The sequence below is a fragment of the Xylaria bambusicola genome (genome assembly GCF_022495145.1).
Source record: "Xylaria bambusicola strain CBS 139988 unplaced genomic scaffold F5B22scaffold_53, whole genome shotgun sequence".
NCBI classification, from domain to species: domain Eukaryota; kingdom Fungi; phylum Ascomycota; class Sordariomycetes; order Xylariales; family Xylariaceae; genus Xylaria; species Xylaria bambusicola.
Genome location: NW_025953606.1, coordinates 47,401 through 69,560, shown reverse-complemented (window position 1 = coordinate 69,560; position 22,160 = coordinate 47,401). Strand labels below are relative to the sequence as shown.

Below are 22,160 nucleotides of genomic sequence, written 5' to 3'. Positions count from 1 at the left end.
GTATGGCTTACCGACGAGAAAGCCGGCAAAGTCCAGTACCGTCACTGATGGATGATGAGCAACAAAAGCAACATTAGGGCGTTGCGGCCCCATTCTTGGCCATGTGGGCAGTAGCATTGTGGGCTTCCGGTTACGGATATCGTGAGGAGTAAACAACACCCAGAAACACCGTAGATCATGTTACTAACACATTGTGCACTACAGAGTGGAGTGTGAATGTTCTTGCCCCTGTCAAGTTCTCCGCACTCTCCTCCACAACGCCCCGGGTCTGCCCATGTCTGCCCATGTCTGCCTAGTTCGCGGAGGAGATGGTCTGGAGATGGGTTACGGCAAGTACACGCAGGCTAGCAAGCCTCGGACTGTTTCTTCAATCGCTACTTGCCTATCTCTGAATCTTCTCAATGCCTACGGTACACTCACCAGGCTCGCCAGGCAAAGTAGACTGACTGGTGGATTATGTAGGGAACCACGAGTTTGGCCACGAGTCCGACTGAATGGAGGGACTAAAGAGACTTGGAAGCGTCCGCTACCAGTAGGCTGTGTGCTGGGTGCGTTGGAGACGATTCGGGGTAGGTAGGTTACATTGACAAATCGCTGGGACGACGAACCAAAGCACAGCAGCAGAGGGCCAAGCCCTGGTCGCAGTCAGAAGGCAGTCAGAATGCAGTTTCTTTCCCATCATCTGATGCTTATCCCACAACGCCCTGCTCTGGCCTCGCTCTGGCCTCGCCATCCCCTGTCGCAAGGTACCGGTAGACCAAAGGAGCCGAGGTGTCTCTGTCTGCCATATCGTCTGCACGATCGGTAGTGCCCCGAACAAAGCTTGCAAGGTGCCTGCCGAGCCTGCTTAGAAAGGCAAAGTCGAAGAAGACGGGCCGATGACGAATGTTGGTTTGATTTCTGGTGCTGTGGCGAGCTGGAAATTCCGTCTCTGTCCGCACATTTGCGGTGGGTCCCGGAAGCAATCCCCTGGCAGCAAACCCTGGCAGGCGTCATTGGCCCTAGGTACTTAGTTCCCCGCCCCTGCCCGCCCCTGTTCCTCAGAACTCTCTCCCTACTCCCTAGAGATTCTTTTATTTAACTCTCGTCTAACTTCATTGACAATCAATCTCATCAGTAGGTTGAAAAGCCAAGGTCTGTATTCTCTGTAATAAATTCACCGACCACAATGGGCAGTGTAGGTATCCTAGAGGACAGCTCGTTGGCGGAAGGTGCTTACATTATTATCGTGGTTGCAGGTGGCTTGAGGAAGTCGTAATTAAAGTACATGTTAATCGGCACTTACTAATTCCCGCTTTTGCGGGGTAGTAGTGGGTGTGCACCATTAAGGTACTAGCTAGGTACTTACTTACATGTACCTGCTATGTAAATGCTGCATACAAGGGGTAAGATGAGTCCTAATTGATGCCGCCTTGCACTAACTTTTGATTACATCATGGAACCCGCATGGTACCTATTAGCACTGTCGATACTACTATCACTAAGAAAGGTACAATTCTACTCAAAGATCAATGTACTTACCTGCAGGTAGGTACTCCGTACTTACAAGTGTTAAATTCATTTCGGTGATTTTGTAGATTCCCCTCAGACTGCACCCAAGCATGACATTTTGCTCGTGTTTTTTTCTCTCCTAATGCCTGCTCTCCACTCAAGCGTAAATCTTTCATTGCTCTCTTCTCAACTATCCTACCGGTAGTACATACTTGAGGTGTTCCATCTCGTAGATGAGAATTCTTCTCGGCGGTGAAAACATGTGATGGCCATGTTACATTTTTGCACCTGTGCCAATGGTTGGACCGTGATGCAGCAATCTGACATGCATTGTCACGGCGCGAGTCCTCCAGAATTGCGCGAGGTAAGACATGTTCTCGTATCAACTCATGGGCAAACGACACCAACTGTCTTGTCATGGTAATGTTACTCTCGTATTCCCTTGCACTCAAGAAAATATTGCACCGAGCTTACTACCTCATCCGTAGCTCGCGCGACAGATAGTTACATTGTTATTCTAATATTCATAATAGCCCGACCACAACGGATAATAATGCCACCAACTCCAATTCATGGAATCGGCTAGAAAAAAACAAGATCATCTCACCATTCAGGCCTGTTCTCACCCTTTGTAAACCTCGGCCTCAGTGTCCCAGCTACGCTAGACTAGCCTCACCAGCTACTATAGGAATAGATCCACGCAATCTGATCTATTTAGTTTCGCCGAAGGACCCAAAGCCAAGGTTCTACAGTTGGAGAGGCGAGGGGAGGCAAGGCTCGATGGAAAACAATGCGGGGGAAAATGATCCACCTCCCCTCAAACTAACCCCCAGCCTCGACATGGCAGTTTGTTAACGTTACACAGCCTTCCGATGTTCCCAGCAATCTAAACAAGGCCGTTTTGACCACTGTGTTTGGCGAGCGGCTAACGGGTATCCTCTTCCTAGGCGCACCTGCATTGAAGAAGCAGTTCGATTCTCTTTAATATCACTAAGTAGTGCCCAAGAGGCGCGTCACTGAATCGAACCTTTGGTTTGCGTTAGTCTCAGGTGGCCAACCGTCTAAGGGTAAGATATTGATCTCACCAAACCATGGCAGAGAACCGAGCATTTCAAATTCTCATTTCCCCACTTTTCAACCAATCTTACTATATCTACCCCTTGGAGAAAGCTGCCCTTCTCATCGTCGGAGTGTTGCTATCTTAGCACTAGCTTCCCAACTTCGTCGAATCTCGTCCTTTAGCTCCTGGAGAACCGGCTCGATAAACGTAGGTCTAATTAATGCTGCTGTCTGTCGCACGAGTTTCTTGGAGGCCATGAAGCTCCCGACCGGCGTATCTGTGCCTTTCCAATCTGCAAAGCGTTCAAAGATCATAGCTATATCAAATTCGCACACACTTGCGAAAGGGTGCCAGAAATTGTCTTGCTTGTACGTGATGCTTTGTTTCAGGCTTTGACCGTCCCCACCTACCTCCTCGTACCGATATACAAGCCAGAGCGACTTTTCAGGCTTCATGACATCAACAACAAGATGGTATCCGGTGGAACGGTGAGTAGCCTGTCGTCCGTTGTATTTAGTGACAACTTTACGATTGAAAATTTCACCAATCTCATAGACGTAACGCGGAAAATATTTGCCCTTTGGCATAGCACTGTTTCGCTGGAGCTCGAGAATGGTCGGATAGTTCAGCCAATCGTCTCTTTTCCAGAAATCCGAGATGAGCCTCTCGTCTTTTCGGCTTTGACAAAGAAGATACGACCACATATGAACACAGGCCCTCTGGACTGTATAACAAGCATCTTCACACTTGTCTTTCTCTGAGAAGAGCTGCATGAGAAACAGGGTGTCTTCGTTCATTCTCAAGCTCACAAGGTCTTCCTGGCGTTGGAAGTTAGTCTGGCTCAATATCTCATACTGGCCTTCTTCCTCAGCTGCTACATCCTTGGATATACTCTCAGGAGTCGCAGCGGATTGTGACAGCTTCTCGTACTCTTTCTCGACTAGGTTTATTCGTTCCTCCAACGGGGCTATTCTTTTGTCAATGACATCTAAATGCTCAACAAGTCGATTTAATTCTGAGGCGTGATCCGTCTCTTCGCCCTGTCTTTTGATTTCCTGGCTTTTTGATTCGGGGCTCTGCATATTTTCAGACTTATCGACCTGTTGATCTGTTTGAGTGGCTGCTGGCTGCATAGAAATTTGCTTGTCCCGAGGAAGTGAATGTATTTGGCTCTGTGGGCTACTAGACTTTGCCGCTTGCGTTTCTTGCGATGTTTTTATGTGGCGTTGCAAACTTTGTTCCAGCGATTCGAGACGTTGCTGGTGGTTCTGCATGATTGCTGTAATCTGAGCGGGACTTAGCCCATGATCCGTTCTTTGTTCAAGTACCGCAACACGCGAGCTCAACTATAAACCCCTTGGTCAGCCGATATGCCCTTTTGATATTGAGCTCAGATGAGTATGACTTACTTGCTCATTTGCTTTATCCAAGCCACCCATGCGGTCATTATGTTTCGCTACGCACACATCGTGATCTCTAAGATGGCCATCATGCACTCGTAGGCGAGCATTGTGCTCTCCGAAGAGCCTATCATGCGCTCCCAGACGTGTACTATGATCACTTAAGTGCCTTTCGTGAGCTTGCAGGCGCGTATCATGCTCCCCTATACGTCTCTCGTGCTCTGTCAAATGCCTATCGTGTGTGGATAAACGGGCATCATTTTCTCCCAAACGCCTATCATGCTCCGCCAAGCTGGCAAAGCTTCTTGTCACTTGTGCTTTCAGATCCTCAATGGCGCTCTTCGCCTGGTCATTAGAACCACCCAGCGGACCTGGGCGCCAAGCGAGCTGACTAGGTCGGGTAGAATCGCGACCCTGGCTTGCGCGGAACTCCTGGCCCAGGTTTCCCCACGCCTCGATGATGCTATTTTGGCGCGTCATGGCTCCTGACAAGGAGTCAAGAGTCTCGCCGTGTTTCTCAACGCGAGGAATGACTCTATCGCGTATCTCACGCACCGCATCAATTGCCATATCCTCGGCATCTTCAAGTGATTGGACGCGTCCCTCTATGGACTGGACCCGCTCCTGCAGAAGACCAATTTGGTTGTTCTGTCGTTCAAAACTTGCCGCAACCTGTCTTTGATAATCCCGGAACATGTCAATCGTCACGACGGCTACACCAACCTGAGGTGCTTGTAGGCCGCCCATAGAGCCAGGTGGGGGATATGGCGGCCGTCGATTTTCGGCTTCATCCACATGTAACCCTGACGGAGAGAAGAAATCGGCGAAATTTCGCTTTGCGCCCTGCGGTGTTGCCACACGCTGCGCCATAGTTGTTGATATGTCAATAAACGATAATGCGAGGCTATGGAAAGACGCTTTGTCCAGTGAATGCTGTTTGCATAATGATATCGTCTACGCCAATACACGCTGGAAAGATAAAATGCGATGTGGCCGGTCTCCGGCACGTTGCAGTTGCTGCTGGCGGAAACAACGAAAAAGGAGAGTAAATCAAATTAGATCGAATGACTGAATAACCTAAAGGCGGCAGTTCGGATGCGTGGGAGATGGAGTGATTGTGGTGCATTGAGAAGAAGGGGCGAGCACATGCATGAAGTGTAGGAGGTACTGCAAGTCAGTAAGTAAGTAAGTGAATGAGTAAGGACAAGTGAGAGAGTCGTATCGAGTACCGCCCTCGGCCTCCACTAGACTGCCGTTACATGCAGTCAGAGGTGATCTCTCTCCTGGTCCGTCATACGGTACCACTGTGTCGAGCTGGCTGTGCGATGTGGTGCAGAGATATGGCGGTTGTTGGTGGGTGGTAATGAATTGGAGACGCCAAGGAAGGGTGGCAGGATGGAAGACCACAGAAGACGGCTGATATTACAGCAAAGGAGGACTGGGTGTCTAGATGCAGGATGCGGCCGATCCAGCTCTCCAGGCAACTGACTTTCTGCGGTCGGTACACGTACACTAACTATTATGGCCCTATGGCATGATTACATAGTAAAAAGACGGCGCGAGACTGAGACGGACCGACGATGATCGATTGGTTGGACGGGGGCAGTTGTTTGACGGCGCAGAGTGATGGCTGGTGACATGCAACCAATATCAGCGAGGATGATGCGCTCACGCCTTCACAGATTGACCAAGCAAGCCAACCAGTCAATCAATGTTTTCGTTCTCAGTGTGGCTGCAACACTAAGCAGGGATGGATGACGGTTGGGTGTGCGAGACAGAAGGATCTGCGAGGATGAGATGGGAACGAGATGGGACAGAGACGGGAGAGTTGAGTTGTATTATGGCCCCAGCACAGTACAAACAGTCCAGCACTCGACAGCCTGCCACCGAAGATACGGCGTTCCCGGATGAACAGGACTTGAGACGGGGCAGGATAGGATAACACTAAGCATAGATATCTGCTGGGAATTCAGAGAGGATGAAGGGGGCGAAAGAAGAGAATAAGATATTTAGAAAGCGACGTAAGCGCATACCTACATATAATTAGTTCTCGGGAAAGTGAAGCATTGGCGTGTTCGTTGGTAGATATGTACAGTGCCATATGGATCCTACATACTGTATCCAGTTCCCGTCATCCTAGTGTCTCAGGCAGGAGAAGAAGGTAACCAAGATACAGACACACAGTAGTGTGTCTATGGAAATCAAGCAAAGCATCCGATAATTATCAAGGGCCTTCCCTCCCTCCTGCTACGTAAAGGCATCTTGGGTGGTGAACGGGAGCATCACCTGCGTGCGTGGGAGCCATTGGGTCGCAAGGTTGCACGACATCGCGCATATTGGAGCCATAATTATTGGACTCCTCCTTACTACGTAAGTATATTATAGATTAACCAAAAAGGACCTAAGCTGAGGGCAACGTTGAGATACATTTCGGGGGCCGGGAATAGATAGACTCGGCACTGCTACCCGCTTACTTACTTACATAATACATAATATCGAGTTGGGTTTTGTTAGTCATTCGCAGCGCGCTAAATGTGCTGGAATCGCCATGACTTACAATAAACGCGATTGGACACTAAAAATCACATACTCTTCGTTGACGATTATATAATGACTAATCCCTATACACCGCAAACTACCAAAATATCAAGAAATCATATTCAATGCAGTTGCAGGTCAATGTCCATCCACGTGCTTGCGCCCCAAATTGACCCGTCATTTCCGCTAAATTACTCTAAGCCAACACCTATGACAATAAACGACGCCAGACCGTCACAAAGCGCGACAGCCGCTGTTTTCTGCTAATGTCTCATCACAATCAACAGCCTCGTCCCCAGGCTCTGCTTGCCAGCTCGATTGATATCTCCGGTCGCATAGCAGCTTGCGAGTCGTCCTCCTAGTCTCTCAAGTCAAAATAGAGAGAAAGATTTATTCCTAGGTGCTTTTTCAACACAAGAAAGTCTTATAATAACATTAATCAAGTAGTACAGCTGACCTAGATAGGTACACCGAATAGCCAATCCAGTGGCCAGTTCTCATGCGAACAACCCGGCATAAACGCCACTTTCACGATCGTGCGCTGGCTGAAATCACAGTCTGTTTGAAGCGGAATCAGCGATTGGCCTAATCATATGGCGTGGATATAATCAATTCACCTGCTAGAATTTTTAAATAAAACTAGACTAGATCAAGGAGTAGAGTAAAAGAAAAAGATAGCGATAGTATAGCCGAATAGATAATTACATGCATGTATGAAAATAAACCTACACAAATTGGCAGCATCACCGAGAGAATATTTACTCCAACAATGCTTCCCTCTTCACCTTTGTAATAATTAGACAGTAAGGTGATTCTTCATACCAAGCTACAAACAAGTAACTTAGTGGTCCTATATGTTCCTTGCCAGGGCTGCAGCCATGGTGGGTCGTGTATAACAATTGTTGCTTCACGAAGATTTTGAAATTTTCGTGCCTAGGCCAGAGTTATGTACAGAAAGCTTCGTTGTTGTAGCCCTAGGGTCTGCACGAAATCTCATATACTAGTTATCTCTCGCATATAGAAAAAAATTATGTGTAGATCGTTGCTGTCGTGCAAAGTTCTGATTGTCCCCATAGGTTAGTCACCAACTAGAGGTTTTCTTAATTCTTACTCAAAGGAATTCACATATACTAGAGGCTTATTTCTCGGCCTTGGTTGACTGGATTGTATAGTGTATGTGATCTAAAATAAGGGTAGTTCTTCTCCAGCTGAGTCTGTAAGGAGCACAAGATTTGATATCGTGGATTGCTACGTTGATCTGCTACATCAAGACAGCAAGCTCTCAAATTTAGACGGAAGAGTGTCAAGGAGTATAGAGAAAGATGCCCCTTATTGGTATCACTAATATCGCTTTTGAACCTCTTTTCTCCCCAGTTCTCCCTACTCAAGAGAGAATTATGGGACTATTACCGGTACCTGGGACGCCGCTTGTCTTAATTACGAGGTAAATTTAATTTTACATTGAAAACTGTCAAGTTTAGGGATACTCGGTATGTAATGTGAAATACCTGCACGCTTATATAATGACTGGTTTCACCACAAGGCCTGGGTTGGATTTGGACTGACCGGAATCGATGGATACTACATTGGTAATAACACATAACTGTCCCAGATCAAAATGACAGACAATTTTATAAGCACTTTGTCGGTGAAGGCGTTCTAAACTGCAGGTTGACGCCAAGCATGCTACTTGGGGGCTGGCTCTAGTCGAACCCCGCCAGCCTTGGTACTAATGCTAGAAATACACACTGGGTAAATAGGTATGATACAGTGACACCGTGGGGTCAATCCAAGAGAACGGGGTTCATTTCCGCCTATTGCCGAGATAAACGTGTTGCCGAACAGGGGTCAGCACTGAATGTAACATACTTCGTACATGTAATCAATATACACCGCTCAATGCGTTGGGGGTAACAAAGGCATAACAAAACCTGCCTGCCTAGGATCGGTCAAAATGCAAATATAATCCTTCCCCATGGACTAAGAGAACATGGACTAAATCGCCAATTACTTTAAGTGATAAAGTACTTACTTTTCAAACCTCATTGCGACTTAATGGCTCAGGTGAAGGTTAATTATGTCTATGTAACAGGCTCCCTCATCTCATCTATGGAAGAGTTCGCTTGAATACAACGCTCATATACTTATATTTTAGCAGAGTGGATAGAATTAGTCGATGACGGAAGGGGCTTCTGTACGAACGCAGTAAAGTGTTGTATGTTCGCTTGTGGTATATATATATATGTTACTGTTCAAGCTGATTATCAACCAGCTGTACAGGTCAGCTTTTCCAACTTCAAAATTTGCCCGTTTTAAGTGGAGGACGACTTTCGCTATATTCTATGATCCTTCTACTGCCAATGTCTACGTCCAGTTTTAAGTTTTATTAGACCTGCTCTAAGTGCCTTAGCCTCATTGTTTCTTTGGGCTGTCTCTTCCATAAAATAATTTTTCGTGGTTTATAATCTAGCTGGCTTGTGTTAGAGACTGGATATTAATGAATTAATTAGATTGTTGTATCGTAGATAAGATACTGGCTGGCAGTGCCTAGTCTCATTGTGAAAACTCATATGTTCCCACTAGTACCTAAACGTTATTTAAGTAAGAATGTCCTCAGGTCTTGACATATAATAGCAAACGCGAATATTAGACTAAAGCAATGCCAGAGAATATCTCTCCTTTACGACTTCGTCTCCTGTTATCTTGCTACACGCTGACAGCGCTGAACACCTTGTACGCATGCTGTCTCACTTTTCAATACGAGGATGCATGTTTTATTAGGGGGACTTTTGCAAGGCATGCGCCGGTAGCCGTAGGCGATCTGCATGATCAGCCGTACGCGCGTGTAACAAGATGCAACCAACAAACTTAAAGATGAATTTATTTGATCGAAGTGCTATCAGAGTCGCAGAATACGGTAAGCTGATGACTTCTACCGTTGCTCAAGGGTCTTTCCAATCTTCTGGTAGGAAAAGCCGAAGCTATATACAGTAATGATGTCTTTATTGCATTACAGCCTTATGGTTATTTTACAGCCTCACGCTGAGTGCAAACTAGGAGATGTTTGAAGCTCTTCACGTTATAATATAAATTCATGAGTCGCTTATCATAACAACTGGGATTATTCCTATGATTTTAAGTAATTGGCTTACACACAATCAGGAAAACATTTCGAAGATGTTCAGGTGTCACATCGATTGGTTGCTGCATAAAATTTCCGAAAGACTAAAAGCTAACACCTCTATATGCAGGCGGAAGCAAATGAAGCCAACTTCCTGGAGAGCTTGGATTGTGTACCATGAACATAGTTGATCCCTTGTTACGTGTGACTCTTTAAAGGACACGCTTGATGGCCCCAACACTCTTCTGTGTCTTCAACATAGTAGTTGCAGCGCCGTCGTTCCCCCTTAACCCCACCTTCCTCAAGTACGTTCACCCAGATCATAATTTCTGTGTCGATAAAGAGAGCCGTACTTGTTCTCGTATTGTGTTCTACTCTCTCTTGACGATAGAACGGTCGAGCGGTTCGTACGGAGGAGGAACAGCTCGCTTCCCGTTGCTTGTAATGGGTATTCTTCTTGATGCCTCGTATGGCCATGCAGGGAGCAGTCTTTTCTCCACGGTATCTTGAGAATTGGCTACCGGGGCAGCGGTGGTAAAGCCAATTAGGGCCACTAAGGCGATTTGGAAGAGCTCGAAACGCATGTTGCTTTTGGTAGTGTCAGATGAATAAATAATTGTGATGGGAGTAGGCAAGGTTGTGTGATGAAGATAAGTTTGTGGCTTGACATCTATCGGGGGGTGTTTGGGGGTTATTTATATTTTTGCATTCTATCTTACTCCTGCTTTGGAGCTGTATCTGGGCGGGTAGCTGGCGTTAAACAAACTATGTATCCTTACTCCACGCCTTTCGCTTCTTCCGGCCTCGCAGGCCTCTTTTTCTATGATGTGGAGCCGTTTGGCTTTGGCGAGGAAGCTGTCACCAATACAAGAGTAACTAGCTTTAATCATCTAAGCATCGCAAGTACACACTCACCATACGAGAACTATCAACCGGAGGCATTAGAAGATAAGCATGTAGAAAAGGGGGCTTTACGTCTACTCTCTGGTGAATTTTAAGATGAAATACGATATTACTGACCGAAGCCTATGCCCTCAAGGCCTGTTAGCGAGTTTGTAACAAGGAAGTAATGAATCTACACGATTTAGCTAGAGCGCATATCTTGTTTGCGATCTAGTGATCTCTGTAGAAGAATATTATTCATCACCAGTAGTTCGATTTTACGAGTGATATACGGAATCCGGTTATCATGTTGCCTGCACGGTAACCAACAAAGCTAACCTACAACGGATCTATTATTGTTCATGTTGGGACATAATAAGCGAAAATAACACTTGAGATACAGACTGATAATCAGAAGGCCTGCATTGTGATGGGGCTGAGTGACCAGGGTTGTGCGCTAGATCAATTATCTTGGCCAACCACGAGAAGCTTTGACCGCTGTTGAGCATATCGCTTTCAGCTCAGTTTCTTATAGAGGGAACTCGACAATCATCTCGTCACTCAATTGGTAGCAGGCTCATGTAGGTCACGCGATGAGCGGAAAGCGAACTGAATGCATCGCCATCAACACTCCGTAGTACCTTTCCCCTCAAGTTGACGCTAGATCCATAGGACTTCAAAGGACACTGGAAAGAAGGGATCCGTACCAATAAGTTCAGAGAGTTGCTGACAGTGCCTAAACGAAGCTCTAACAATGACCCGATCCTACCAATTCGAGATAGCCCCATCTGAACCGTAGCTCGTCAGCGACCAAAATCAAGACGAGGGAACGGTTTATCAGCAGCTATGAACAACATTGATTTGGAATGGATATCACAACATGACTTTTTGACTAGAGCTCAGGTGGCTTCATGCTGTTCAACCGATTAGTATAGACGTGCGGCCAACATCGCAATTGCTCCATCTCTTCACATCCATCTCAAGACAAACAAGTATTATTATTTACTTCCTTCATCATCTTTAATATGGATCATCAATTACACCCTACCCTATACGATGGTAAGGATTTACAGCTAGAGGTTAACCAGAGTGACCCGCCTGACCAGGAGTCAAGGGGGCTCCTCACTAATCTGCATAGGAGAAACCAAACCATCCCGAGACTGCAGTGGAAGACAAGATCGGGGATGATAACCTTAACCATCCTGAACCTCATTTTGTTCAGCATCTCTATTGTATTGTTTGGAGTGACATGGTATAGCCATAGCTCCACTGTGAAAAATGCCGAACTCAGGCGTGTCTCTGTATACAGTAAGGTCCCTCAATACATTTTCCACCAACCAATATCACTCCATCTGACAGACCAGGTCCTGTATATGATTCGATAGAACTTGGACTCCATCAGATCCAAGTGAATGGAACGTTCTACCCACCAGATCAACCCTCGATAGCACGACAAATGCCCAACCCAGAGGCGGACAGCGTATGGGAGGATTATGAGCTAGTCCGCCCGGTGCGGCTCACAAAGTCCCAGATAAGACAGATGGGAAAGGATCCTTTGAAGGTGTCGAAATATGAAGATAAACATTGGGGTTTTGGCGACGATGCCTATGTAGGCGACTTGGATGTTTTTCACCAGCTGCATTGCTTGAACACGCTGCGCCAGTATGCCTATGCCGAATACTATAATCTGACGGCGATCGACGCAAGTGATGGGAACTCGGTTATGGCTCTACATGTCAATCACTGTGTCGATATACTCTTTCAGGAGATCCAGTGCTCTGGAAATGTTGGGTTTATTACTTCCGGTTGGGTTGAGAACCAGCGTTACCCGCAGCCTGATATGTCAGTATTCCTTTCCTTCATTTGACGCTTTTCTTTCTTGTAGCAGTGCTACATCAAGAAGGGAACCTTATTAGCTCACTACTGGATAGGTCTATCAATCGCAAATGTGTCGTATTTGAGAATGTGGTCGCCTGGCGTAATGCTCACTCTGTTGATGTTGACAAGTATAGGAAAATAATGGCAGAGCCATAGCGAATATTAAGATGCGGGGGAATTAGTAAAGATCTTTCTAGGAAAAGATGCCATGTTTGAAACGGTCCCAAGCACTGAGCAATCACCTAGGCTTCTCAAAGCCTAACGCCTCCGAACCCAAGAACGTGCCATGGGGCGCAGCATCCTACTACATTTCTCTTAACTCCGAACATCCCCATGGCCATTGTAGGACGGGCTCATAAAAACACTCAGCTGTCCCAGCGTTCGCAAGAGGGGCCCCGGTGTTGGGAATGGGTTACCGAGTGATGGTCATAAATATGTATAATAATGTGCTGATGCATATGCCCAGTGCTATGATATAAGAATGGCTGTATTCTTATGTAAAATATCAATGTGATTCATAGGAATGATATATTCTTTTTACTTGCCCGCTCTAAGCTAGACGGCGCACACGTGTTATCTGAGACAGTGTCACAGTACAGTACTATATAGTGAGTGCAGAGACGTCAAGCCCTCGACTTGATAACTCGTCGTTACCTTTTGGTAGCGTAGTGGCATAGGTACTGCACTCCTTATGTCGTTCCGTGACAGACAGTTACTGCGCCATGAGTATCATTTGCCAGTATCAATAGGTATCGCGACGGCAATGCTTTAACGCCTATTACAATGAAAAGGGTCTTTGTGTGCTGGCTAGTAAATTTTACCAGTAACTAATGGGTCAAGGCTCTGTTCATGGCAATATGTAGATGTGGCCATATATTCGTGAGACGCAGGACAGCTAATTCTACAGCATGTCTTGGTTATATTAAAGACTAGAATGAATATCCTTTTGGAGCCTAAGTAAGCCCAGAGTTGAGAATTATTATCGGCAACACCGACCGGTCATCCTCTTGGCCACAAACCAACGATGTCATCATGTCTTTTCTAAGCCAGTGACAGTGAGTTGGCAATGTTTGGTAGCACGTGATCCTGGTAGCGGTCAGCTTTTGCCATACCAAGCTCCCTTCACATGCAGATTACACAAAACAGCCACGTCCAAGAGAGAGTTGTGAGCCTGGAGGAACGGGCTACGTTGGCAAATTGTTAGCTGCAAAGTGTCTGTCAATTGATCCCTTGAAAATTACCCCTTTCGACGTGGATAATCCAATAACAAACCAACAACCAACATGCATCAATACGTTGCATTACCTAGAGTGATCTAGGACCAACCCGTAAGAAACTGCATTTTTCCCACACAAATCGACGTCTACGACTTCAGAGTAACGTATCCAACTTTTCGTGAGTTTTCACCTCAGTACATATTGAAAGGTACAGTCTGTTCCTACGAGGCTGTCGTATCTCCCATAATATCTCACTGGTTGCATGTGGCGTACCTAGTGGCATGATCAGAAGCGTCAGGCTGCATTTCCGAGTTCAAACCCATGCTACTGTGGCTCAAGTAGATAAACTGTAGGTTCGCGCAGCCAAGTTGCCAAGAAAATCAACATTGCACATGGTCATCGCGTGGTACCATACATTCTCGGAGGTGAGCATCGATCTACCATCTCAGACCTGTACTGCACTGGAGTGCCACATCCGCCAGCCGGCCGCCTTGACTACTACTCTAGGCATGTTCTACCTATGCGGCTTGAAATATACGTATTCAATTCTGAGTCTATTGACATTGCTAGGTGTAAACTGGATGGTTCCGTGTAGATCATGTTCTGAAAATAGATTTGAGGTTGTTAGTCGTTAGCTATTGGCAAAAGCAATACTTGGATATGCTTACAAACTGTGCCGCAAAATGCAGTTATATGCACACTGCGCCGACAGGTGTGGGCACACGACGTCGGACGTTGTCCCAAAGCATCATCCTTGCATTCAGATAAGTGCTGTGCGAGCAAGGCTCTGTATGAACTGCTCTTGTTTGAATGAAGGATGGGGACACACCGAATTCCTCAAGGCTGTGGTAAAGGGGCGTAAAATGGCGGAGCTAACTGACTACTAACTTGCATAAACGAAATTAGTTCCCTCGTGTGTGCAGTAACGTGGTCGTCACAATTTATGAATTTTCTTGATTATGATCGCTCTGCCGCTAGCTTTTACTCTTTTGTGTCTTCGCCTGTCTTCTCAACCAGTGAATTTCATACAAGATGAGTTACGACCCTATCGACCATCTGGGTTTGACTTGCCCATCTGGCGGATCCTTCTACATATGTCAAGATAGCGAAATTCAATTCTTGGGCTGTTGCGATGTCGACCCCTGTGGCAGCAATGGAGGCAACTGTCCTTCATCCTCGTTACGCCCGTCGAGCTTCGAACCAAAAAGATACTCTGAAATTCAAGAGCAGAACTGTACCTCGTCCAGCAAGACGGCCGATTGGTATTCGTGCCGGGATAGCGCGCCGAGCTTCCTGGGCTGCTGCACGTTGGACGCATGTGCTAATGAGGGATGCCCGGGCGAAGATCTCGTCGGCGCTGTTTTGAGCAATGATATAAAAGATAAGGAGGCTTTTCTGAGCTCAACTACGACATCATCAACCGAAATAGCAGTGACTCCCACGTCCAACCCGACCTCTAGCCTAACTGCGGATCCGGCCTCAGGGGGGAGCTCTGGCGCGCCTGTTGCGGGCATTGTTGGAGGTGTCCTAGGCGGCTTGATCGCCTTGGGTCTGGTTATACTCGCCTATTTTCTATATCGCAGGCGGAGGAGAAGGGCACTCAGCGCAGCACCAGCAATGGCATCACCGCCACCGCCGTGGAGCCCATATCAAGGTGAGACTTTTACTACTCTCTTAGATTTTAGCCGAGATACTAACAAGTCGAAAGATGGATTTCGTTCGCCAGGTCCCGTGAGCCCTCCTTCCTCTGCTGCATCACCTCGAGGGTTTTCAACGACTCTAGGGTCTATGATTGGACTTAGTCCGAAAAACCAGAGGTGGAGCTATCGAACCCCTTCTGTTCGCGATACCGTCGTCTCCGATTGGGCTCCTACTGCACACGACACTTCACACGCGAGTCAAGGTTTCCTCGCGGTTACTGAACTCGACGGTTCGGTGCGAGTGGTGCCGGGACCAACACACACCGGCGCCTATTACGAAGTAGAAGGGTCGGTCCCGGATACACGGCCGAGGGAGATGGCAAGCTAATACGGGATATATATTTTAATGAGGAAATACTACGGGCGAAATTTAGCCCAATGTTTGCTTTTTAGATAATCTTACAGATACCAGGCACTACCCAGCAAAAGATTTGAATTTGATATATTAACTATAAAATTCGTCAAGTCTCCTGTATATGAGCTCAAGGTTGGCGGGCCTGTCAGCTCGCTCTGACCCTATTCCCACATGCCATTGGAATACATCGAGAATATGTTCTTATCCATTTTCATAAATGGAAACCCGTTGTGTCAATTTGCTTCACCATATCACTGTTGCTCACCTCCTTTTGCCCACGCTAGATGTTCTGATGCATCTAGTAGGCTGGTCTGTTCATCCACTCCCTGATCCTATCTCTCATTGTTGGGCCCCTGACTGGTCCAGCAGAGCTGGCACTGCTGCGACGTCGCTCTGGGTGGTCAATCTTGTTCGACATATTGCACTCACCCGATGATGGGTGACGCCCGGCGCCGAAACGGTTCGTCCGGCCTATAAAATACGAGTGAGCGTTATGACTACACCCAGGCTAATATGCGATTGATATCATGTCGATAATGCTATACTGTAGTGAGATGACTGGAAGGAGAGGCACTCACAGTAGTAATCACGACGGCCCGCGTCGTCTAATACGGCCTGATACTTCTCCTTGGCTGCTAGATATGCTTTGGACATGATGATGCTATGGTTGGGTCTTAGGCCCTGTCTTGAACCACAATGTTCAATTGATACGAATTGTTGCGTAGCGTGTTGAATCGCCGGATACAAATCCTCACATGTAGTTGTGAATCCAGCCGTACAGAAAGAGGAGAATCGTGTGCCACCAAAAGCAGCGAGGGGTGCTCGCGATTCATATATACTATGTAGGCTGGCATTCTCATTAGTCAAACGTCACGGGTCGCCAACGAACCCCTCATCGCAATGATATCAGAGTCAGGCGTCCATCGAGATGATCAACGCCTGGGGTGAGATTACCCCAAATATGCCTCTATACGTGCTAGTAATGATCTTCAGGCGATATGATGCGCATTGCTGGCGATGGCTGTCCCTGTTACGCATCGATGGCGGGTTAGGACCAGTTGGAGGAGTTATCGCATATGCTTCCACAGCTAACTATAATGTACATACATCCATATAATCTATCTTCATTGTGTAGTCACCAATAGGTATCTATCGAAAACCCCCCGACTATTTAGACGTCGTGTCCCCTCTTGGCGCCTCTTGTATAGGTATTTCGCTCTTTGTGCCGTCGTTGACTACAAGCCATAGCCGTACATAGACTCCAAACCTAGGTGCCCATGATTCCAGGTGCGGGCGACGAAGTATAATGAATAACGTCACAAACGGTATTGGCTGCCCATGCAAAGCTTCAACCCGCTTACTTATTAATATAGATCGTAGGTATCGGAAAGTTAGAGTGAGGTTGATCTGCGAAGAGGTCATTGATGATGCCATGTTGCTTCCTGAATTAGCGGCCATTGATGCTTCAGTGTAAAGTTTCAATGCTCTTCCTAATTTGGCTTAGAGTCCCAGCATTCTCCACTACGCATTATCCGATTCAAGCTAGGCCAAAAGCGAATCAAGCTCTGGCCGAAAAAGGAATGGCACCATATTGTGAACACGAGAGTCTGACAAGACAGACCCATTGATGATTTTTTTCCCTCCTGCCCGCTCGGGTAGTTGACAGCATCTGACAAGCACCTGACAGCCTCTGACAGCCCTCATCGGGAATGGCACCCCACTTTTTGACCCTTTTCCACGGCAACCAGATTTCCCAGACACCCATCGCCAACTTCAGCGTTTTAGCTTCTGGCTCCAGCTTCTGTCCAGGCGTCCTGTCTCCATCAGCCCCAGCCTGTTTCTGGCAGAGCAACAAGACAGCCAGCCCACCTCCCTCGCTGCTTTTGCTCTCCAGCCCGCCATTTGCATTCATCCATCGATGGCGTGACGCATCCAAAGCAGCCAACCCATCGCCTGTTTCATAGTCACTCGTTCCGAGACAAACCATAATAGCCAATAATAATACCGACCCCCGAGTCACTGACATCGTCCACCGTTCGTTCTGCCGGCTACACCATCACTACTACCATCGGCACCATCTACCTGTATCATTGATTCCATCGCTATACCATTTACATCTATATCTATCGTCGCCTGTGCCTTTACGCTACGCTCTATCGACGGAAAACACCCCGGCCCACGATCGTTTCAATCACCCTACTTCCCGTCGCGTTGTGCGTTTGAACCAAACTACCTCCACCCTGTCGGGATCGCAAGGGTGACGAGATGGGAGGCTTCGGTGACTTCACCGACATCTGCCATACGGCGCCTTTGCCGCTATGTGCTTCTGTCGGCCCCGTGACGTCCCTCTCCAGCGGTGTTGGCATCGAGACGGACTGCTTCGCGCGAAATATCGAACTTGCGAATACCATTATATTCCAGGGCGCGTCCAGCTTCCTGCATATCATCGCCTTGGCCATGACGGTTGTCATGATCTTGCACATACGGGGCAAGTTCACAGCTGTCGGTAGGTTTTCCTTGGATGTCCACATGTATCGATGCACAGTCGAATTATCAGTGGCTAACGAACATGATTGTGTTTAATAGGTCGCAAAGAGATTCTTACATTCTTCTACCTCTTTCTAACCCTAACAGTACTGTCACTCATCATTGACGCCGGTGTTGTTCCTGTGGGCTCTGAGCCGTATCCTTACTTCGTCGCCATACAAACAGGATTTTCATCAGCTCTGATTACCTGCCTCCTCATCAACGGATTTGTCGGCTTTCAACTGTACGAAGATGGCACGCCCTTATCACTTTGGATGCTTCGACTCTGCTCGTTTGCCGCCTGGCTTATCTCGTTCTTTGTTTCGTTGGCCACCTTCAAAGGCTGGGCCGGACTTGGACCAACCAACACTGTAGGCCTATTTGCAGTGGTCTATCTATTAAATGGCGTCCAGCTTGTCATCTATGTTGCTCTACAGGTTCTGCTTGTGGTTCGAACTTTGGAGGATCAATGGCCCCTTGGACACATTGCTTTCGGTGTCTTCTTTTTTGTCGTCGGACAAGTCCTGCTCTATGCCGTTAGCACAACCATCTGTAACAACACGAGTCACTACATTGACGGTCTGCTTTTCGCTACTGTCGGCAATCTACTTGCAGTCATGATGATCTACAAGGTACGTTTTCCTAAAAAAAAAAAAAAAAAAAACTCGACTGATATATGAAACTAATTCCATTGATAGTACTGGGATTCTATCACTAAAGAGGATCTTGAGTTCTCCGTTGGAACGCGGATGAACAACTGGGAAGTCAAGGAGCTGCTCCCAGAGGAAGATCGACGCACTACTGTATACGTCGATGATCCATATGCCCACTCAAGTTCTTATGATCACTCATACTCCCCCAACCGAGGATCCCGCTACTAGAAATACCGGCTGCGGCGACTATCTGGAACTAAAGAAGGTGACATGGTCTGATCGAACTGTGAAGACGATACGAAGTATTTGAATGCATTCGCAAGGCGTTTTTGGAATAGGTTTATGGGAAGAATACTCATTTTGGTGAGGAAACAGGGGTATACTTAATATTCTTAACTGCAACCCTGTATCAGCTGCTGGCATGGTCGGATTTATGCACTGGACTGGGCACAATGGCACTTGAAATCAATAGCGGTAGTAATAACATTGTATATAGCTTCACATGCTACGGCATTTTAGAGCTAGGAGCGAATTATGTCTTAATCTTGCTTTGCATCAAGAAATTGCCCAGTCGTGGGAAACAGCATTCTAGACTAGCTACTAAATCATCATGCTACTAATTTTTCAAATTGAAAGATGCCGAAATTCGGCCAGCACGACTTGGTGTCAACCTGCAAGCTGCGAAACAGCTTTCTTAGCCTCCATATCCCACAAAGTAAGACCATGAAACTACCGCTTACACTTGGGATCTAGGTAGAACTTCATTCGGTGAATCGTATGATCTACTCGCAACGGGCTAAGAAATTAGCTATTAACACTACCTAGTGTCCTGGCTGAAGGTGTCTGCCAAACACCATGAGCCTGCTGTTCCATTCATCTGGATCCACGAGAGCAGACAGGTTATGGAACATTAGTTATCGGCGCCTCTAAATGCGGCTCCATGCTATCACTAGTCTTCTGCCTGGTTAGAGCCGACGCTGTGTCGTCTCCTTTCCGCGAAACGCGCTGTGGTGTATCTAGCCTATGCTAAATCGCGAATGCGGCGGTGGAATAGCGTAGTTGCTTCGTACCGGGCCAATTGGCCAGGTCGGTCAGTGTCGTCAACGGTGAGCCTCTCGTCTTACGAGAATCAAGGCATTAACGCGCTGTTCCCTGCGATTTTCGAAACGGATAGAGGTCGACACATGTAGTAGCTGGCCTACTTTTAATAGCGATACAGCTTGAGTAGGAGACCTCATTCGCCGTCGTCATCGCCGAAGCTGAGCTTGATCTTCTTCGCAGGTTTCTTCTTGGTGCTCTTGACGGTCTTCTGTGGCGCCTCCTTTGGCTTCTCAATTAGCGCCTTTGCTGGGTCGGGCCCGCCGTCGCCGATGAGGTTGCGCACTTCTGCGCTGGCCTTCGCTATGTCGTCGTCGACATTGCCGTTCTTCTTCTTCGTCGTTCTCATCTTCTCGTCGTCTGAGTGCTGCTGCTCGCCGATCACGCGGCCTACTTTGCGCTTGCGAGAACCGCCTATACCAGCTACTTTCTCCTTTTCCTTCTCTTTGCCCTGGGCGAGAGCGCTCTCCTCGTCATTTTGTGTGTTGGTATCTGATTTGCCGTTCTCTTCCCTGGTCTCTGGTTTCTCGTCTTCTTCAGGAAAGGATATCACGTTGCCTGCTTCGTCCACGACCACGGGCGCGTCTTCGGCTTCTTCTGAGGCGGACCGCTTCTGCCCTGGCCGTCGATGCGCTGCGAGGATGGGGTCGGGCCCGCTGTGTGCTGTGGCTTGCCCGCGGAGGCGCGCTAGGAATGGGGGAAGAGAGTTGTCGTAGGTTAGGTTTTTGGAAGTGATTTTTTGCGACATTGTCGGTTGCTTTTGGTCGCTTGCGTTATGTACAGGATTGGAAAGATGCTAGCGCGTGTAATTGAGCTTGCGCGAAATCTTCTGAGTACTCTGGTTTCTTGTGCTAGAGAAAAAAGGTATTTGATCAGAGGTGTATTGTGATGCTACATATTTGAATCTTTTAATGGATGCGAAAGAGTTGCCGACGTCCCTGTTGAGCTGTCTTAGGTGGGGACCTAGGCCTCTGTAGGTAGCTGCTATGGGTCCGCTAAGGAATTAGCCGTGGGTTAGGTTTACTGTCCCTGATTTGGCTGCGCTCTTGGCTCTGCTATGAAGATGACATCCATTTCATGAGTTTTGAATATAAGACTCAGTCGAGTTTGACTAGAGATCTGTATGGTATTGTCTAATCTCTGATGCAAGAACGATCAACTAACGTACCAAATAAGCGTATACCTATATTATATAGCACGTGTCTTCAAGTAAACTTGCTCTACAACTCACAGTGTCATCTGCTTTCTTCAGCACGAATATCCTATATCGTCGTGATTATCGCTGCTGATGAACAGCCTGCCAATGCCTGCAAATTTCTAGTATTTGCTCTTGGTCTGTGCAATTCGTCAGCCGTTATAGTGAATGGCACCCAGGCCACGGAATACCCCTGTGTTAGTTGCCGGTGCCACGGGCGCGGAACGTGATGTATACGTGTAGGTTGGCCGCGTTCATGCCCAAGACGCTACTGATGGCTAACGATTGATCAGACATCGCATTTCTATTATAAGGTTGCATGAGACTCATGCAATTCTGATGTTGAAAGGTAGGTAGTTGATCCGTCAACAAGAAGGCATGACACTAATGCTATCAACCACTCACGGCATCTTGTGAGTTCGCATTGAGACTTATGTTGCTCGAAGATGGAATTCAGACCAACTTGTCCCTTAACATGCCGTTGAACTCTCTAATAGACAATCTGTAGGTCGACAAAGGGTGCTGCGGAGTAGAAGTATTCTGCGGTACACGTTCATGAGCGTCTGCTGCCGCAATGGGATCTTAACCACGCTACAACTCCAAGAATTTTTATGTAGGCTCCGAATAAATGCAAGTCTACATATAGACTTCTGCCTACTCTGCGGACGGAGAGGTTTGTTGGTTGAAATCGTCTCACTTACAAGACATGCTAGGCTTCATCAAACTGATTGAATACGTAGTGTACGCCTGAATATGTTTGCTGTCTATCGGATCTCGAACAATCGTTCAAGCTTACCAACGTAGCCTATTGATACATATTATTAAAACGCCCTGTTGCGCAGAGGCCTCAGTGAGTAGAGCCGGCTCCGGTCTCTCCGGGGTAGGTGAAGAAGCTACATACCTACATGCGTAAACAAGGCAACCAGATTCTGTGGCCTGCACGAGTAAGGCTTGAGGCTCGTTGAAGATGTACTAACTTGACCGGAGTACATGTATGGTCAGCATCTTGTCTCAGCGCACCCACCAATCAGACAACATTGGTTTCA

The 22,160-nt window shown here is 47.2% G+C and overlaps 6 protein-coding genes across 6 annotated transcripts; 3 read left to right on the top strand and 3 right to left on the bottom strand.

Moving 5' to 3' along the window:
• Positions 1-2,290: 2,290 nt before the first annotated feature.
• F5B22DRAFT_434761 (uncharacterized protein) lies at positions 2,291-5,261 on the bottom strand. The gene is made up of 2 exons (XM_047971787.1): positions 3,961-5,261; positions 2,291-3,897 (listed from the first exon to the last, which is right to left on the bottom strand). Exons 1-2 carry the CDS (start codon positions 4,819-4,821, stop codon positions 2,671-2,673), a joined length of 2,088 nt encoding a protein of 695 aa, XP_047826961.1. The 5' UTR covers positions 4,822-5,261; the 3' UTR covers positions 2,291-2,670.
• Positions 5,262-10,981: 5,720 nt separating this feature from the next.
• Positions 10,982-12,979, top strand: F5B22DRAFT_622419 (uncharacterized protein). The gene is made up of 2 exons (XM_047975957.1): positions 10,982-11,800; positions 11,857-12,979. Exons 1-2 carry the CDS (start codon positions 11,518-11,520, stop codon positions 12,357-12,359), a joined length of 786 nt encoding a protein of 261 aa, XP_047826960.1. The 5' UTR covers positions 10,982-11,517; the 3' UTR covers positions 12,360-12,979.
• Positions 12,980-14,619: 1,640 nt separating this feature from the next.
• On the top strand, positions 14,620-16,324 carry F5B22DRAFT_659934 (uncharacterized protein; the record flags this gene model as incomplete). Its single annotated transcript, XM_047980243.1, has 2 exons — positions 14,620-15,241; positions 15,296-16,324. 2 exons carry the CDS (start codon positions 14,620-14,622, stop codon positions 15,613-15,615), a joined length of 942 nt encoding a protein of 313 aa, XP_047826959.1. The 3' UTR covers positions 15,616-16,324.
• On the bottom strand, positions 15,665-16,433 carry F5B22DRAFT_434343 (uncharacterized protein). The gene is made up of 2 exons (XM_047971786.1): positions 16,221-16,433; positions 15,665-16,113 (listed from the first exon to the last, which is right to left on the bottom strand). The coding sequence occupies exons 1-2, from the start codon at positions 16,294-16,296 to the stop codon at positions 15,941-15,943; spliced, it is 249 nt and encodes an 82-aa protein (XP_047826958.1). The 5' UTR covers positions 16,297-16,433; the 3' UTR covers positions 15,665-15,940.
• A 1,355-nt stretch (positions 16,434-17,788) lies between these two features.
• F5B22DRAFT_434307 (chitin synthase export chaperone) lies at positions 17,789-19,552 on the top strand. The gene is made up of 3 exons (XM_047971784.1): positions 17,789-18,148; positions 18,229-18,800; positions 18,867-19,552. The coding sequence occupies exons 1-3, from the start codon at positions 17,908-17,910 to the stop codon at positions 19,047-19,049; spliced, it is 996 nt and encodes a 331-aa protein (XP_047826957.1). The 5' UTR covers positions 17,789-17,907; the 3' UTR covers positions 19,050-19,552.
• Positions 19,553-20,865, bottom strand: F5B22DRAFT_434308 (uncharacterized protein). Its single transcript, XM_047971785.1, has one exon. The coding sequence runs from the start codon at positions 20,665-20,667 to the stop codon at positions 20,056-20,058; it is 612 nt and encodes a 203-aa protein (XP_047826956.1). The 5' UTR covers positions 20,668-20,865; the 3' UTR covers positions 19,553-20,055.
• Positions 20,866-22,160: the final 1,295 nt, after the last annotated feature.

What these genes read in the sequence shown, in the direction of transcription:
- F5B22DRAFT_434308 (XM_047971785.1), bottom strand. Translation starts at nt 20,667, where the DNA reads ATGTCGCAAAAAATCACTTCCAAAAACCTAACCTACGACAACTCTCTT.
- F5B22DRAFT_622419 (XM_047975957.1), top strand. Translation starts at nt 11,518, where the DNA reads ATGGATCATCAATTACACCCTACCCTATACGATGGTAAGGATTTACAG. An exon ending in CAGGCGTGTCTCTGTATACA is followed by an intron (nt 11,801 to 11,856) that starts GTAAGGTCCCTC and finishes CTGACAGACCAG; the next exon opens with GTCCTGTATATGATTCGATA.
- F5B22DRAFT_434307 (XM_047971784.1), top strand. Translation starts at nt 17,908, where the DNA reads ATGGGAGGCTTCGGTGACTTCACCGACATCTGCCATACGGCGCCTTTG. An exon ending in GGGCAAGTTCACAGCTGTCG is followed by an intron (nt 18,149 to 18,228) that starts GTAGGTTTTCCT and finishes TGTGTTTAATAG; the next exon opens with GTCGCAAAGAGATTCTTACA. An exon ending in CAGTCATGATGATCTACAAG is followed by an intron (nt 18,801 to 18,866) that starts GTACGTTTTCCT and finishes TTCCATTGATAG; the next exon opens with TACTGGGATTCTATCACTAA.
- F5B22DRAFT_434343 (XM_047971786.1), bottom strand. Translation starts at nt 16,296, where the DNA reads ATGTCCAAAGCATATCTAGCAGCCAAGGAGAAGTATCAGGCCGTATTA. An exon ending in GGGCCGTCGTGATTACTACT is followed by an intron (nt 16,114 to 16,220) that starts GTGAGTGCCTCT and finishes CGTATTTTATAG; the next exon opens with GCCGGACGAACCGTTTCGGC.
- F5B22DRAFT_434761 (XM_047971787.1), bottom strand. Translation starts at nt 4,821, where the DNA reads ATGGCGCAGCGTGTGGCAACACCGCAGGGCGCAAAGCGAAATTTCGCC. An exon ending in TGGATAAAGCAAATGAGCAA is followed by an intron (nt 3,898 to 3,960) that starts GTAAGTCATACT and finishes AGGGGTTTATAG; the next exon opens with TTGAGCTCGCGTGTTGCGGT.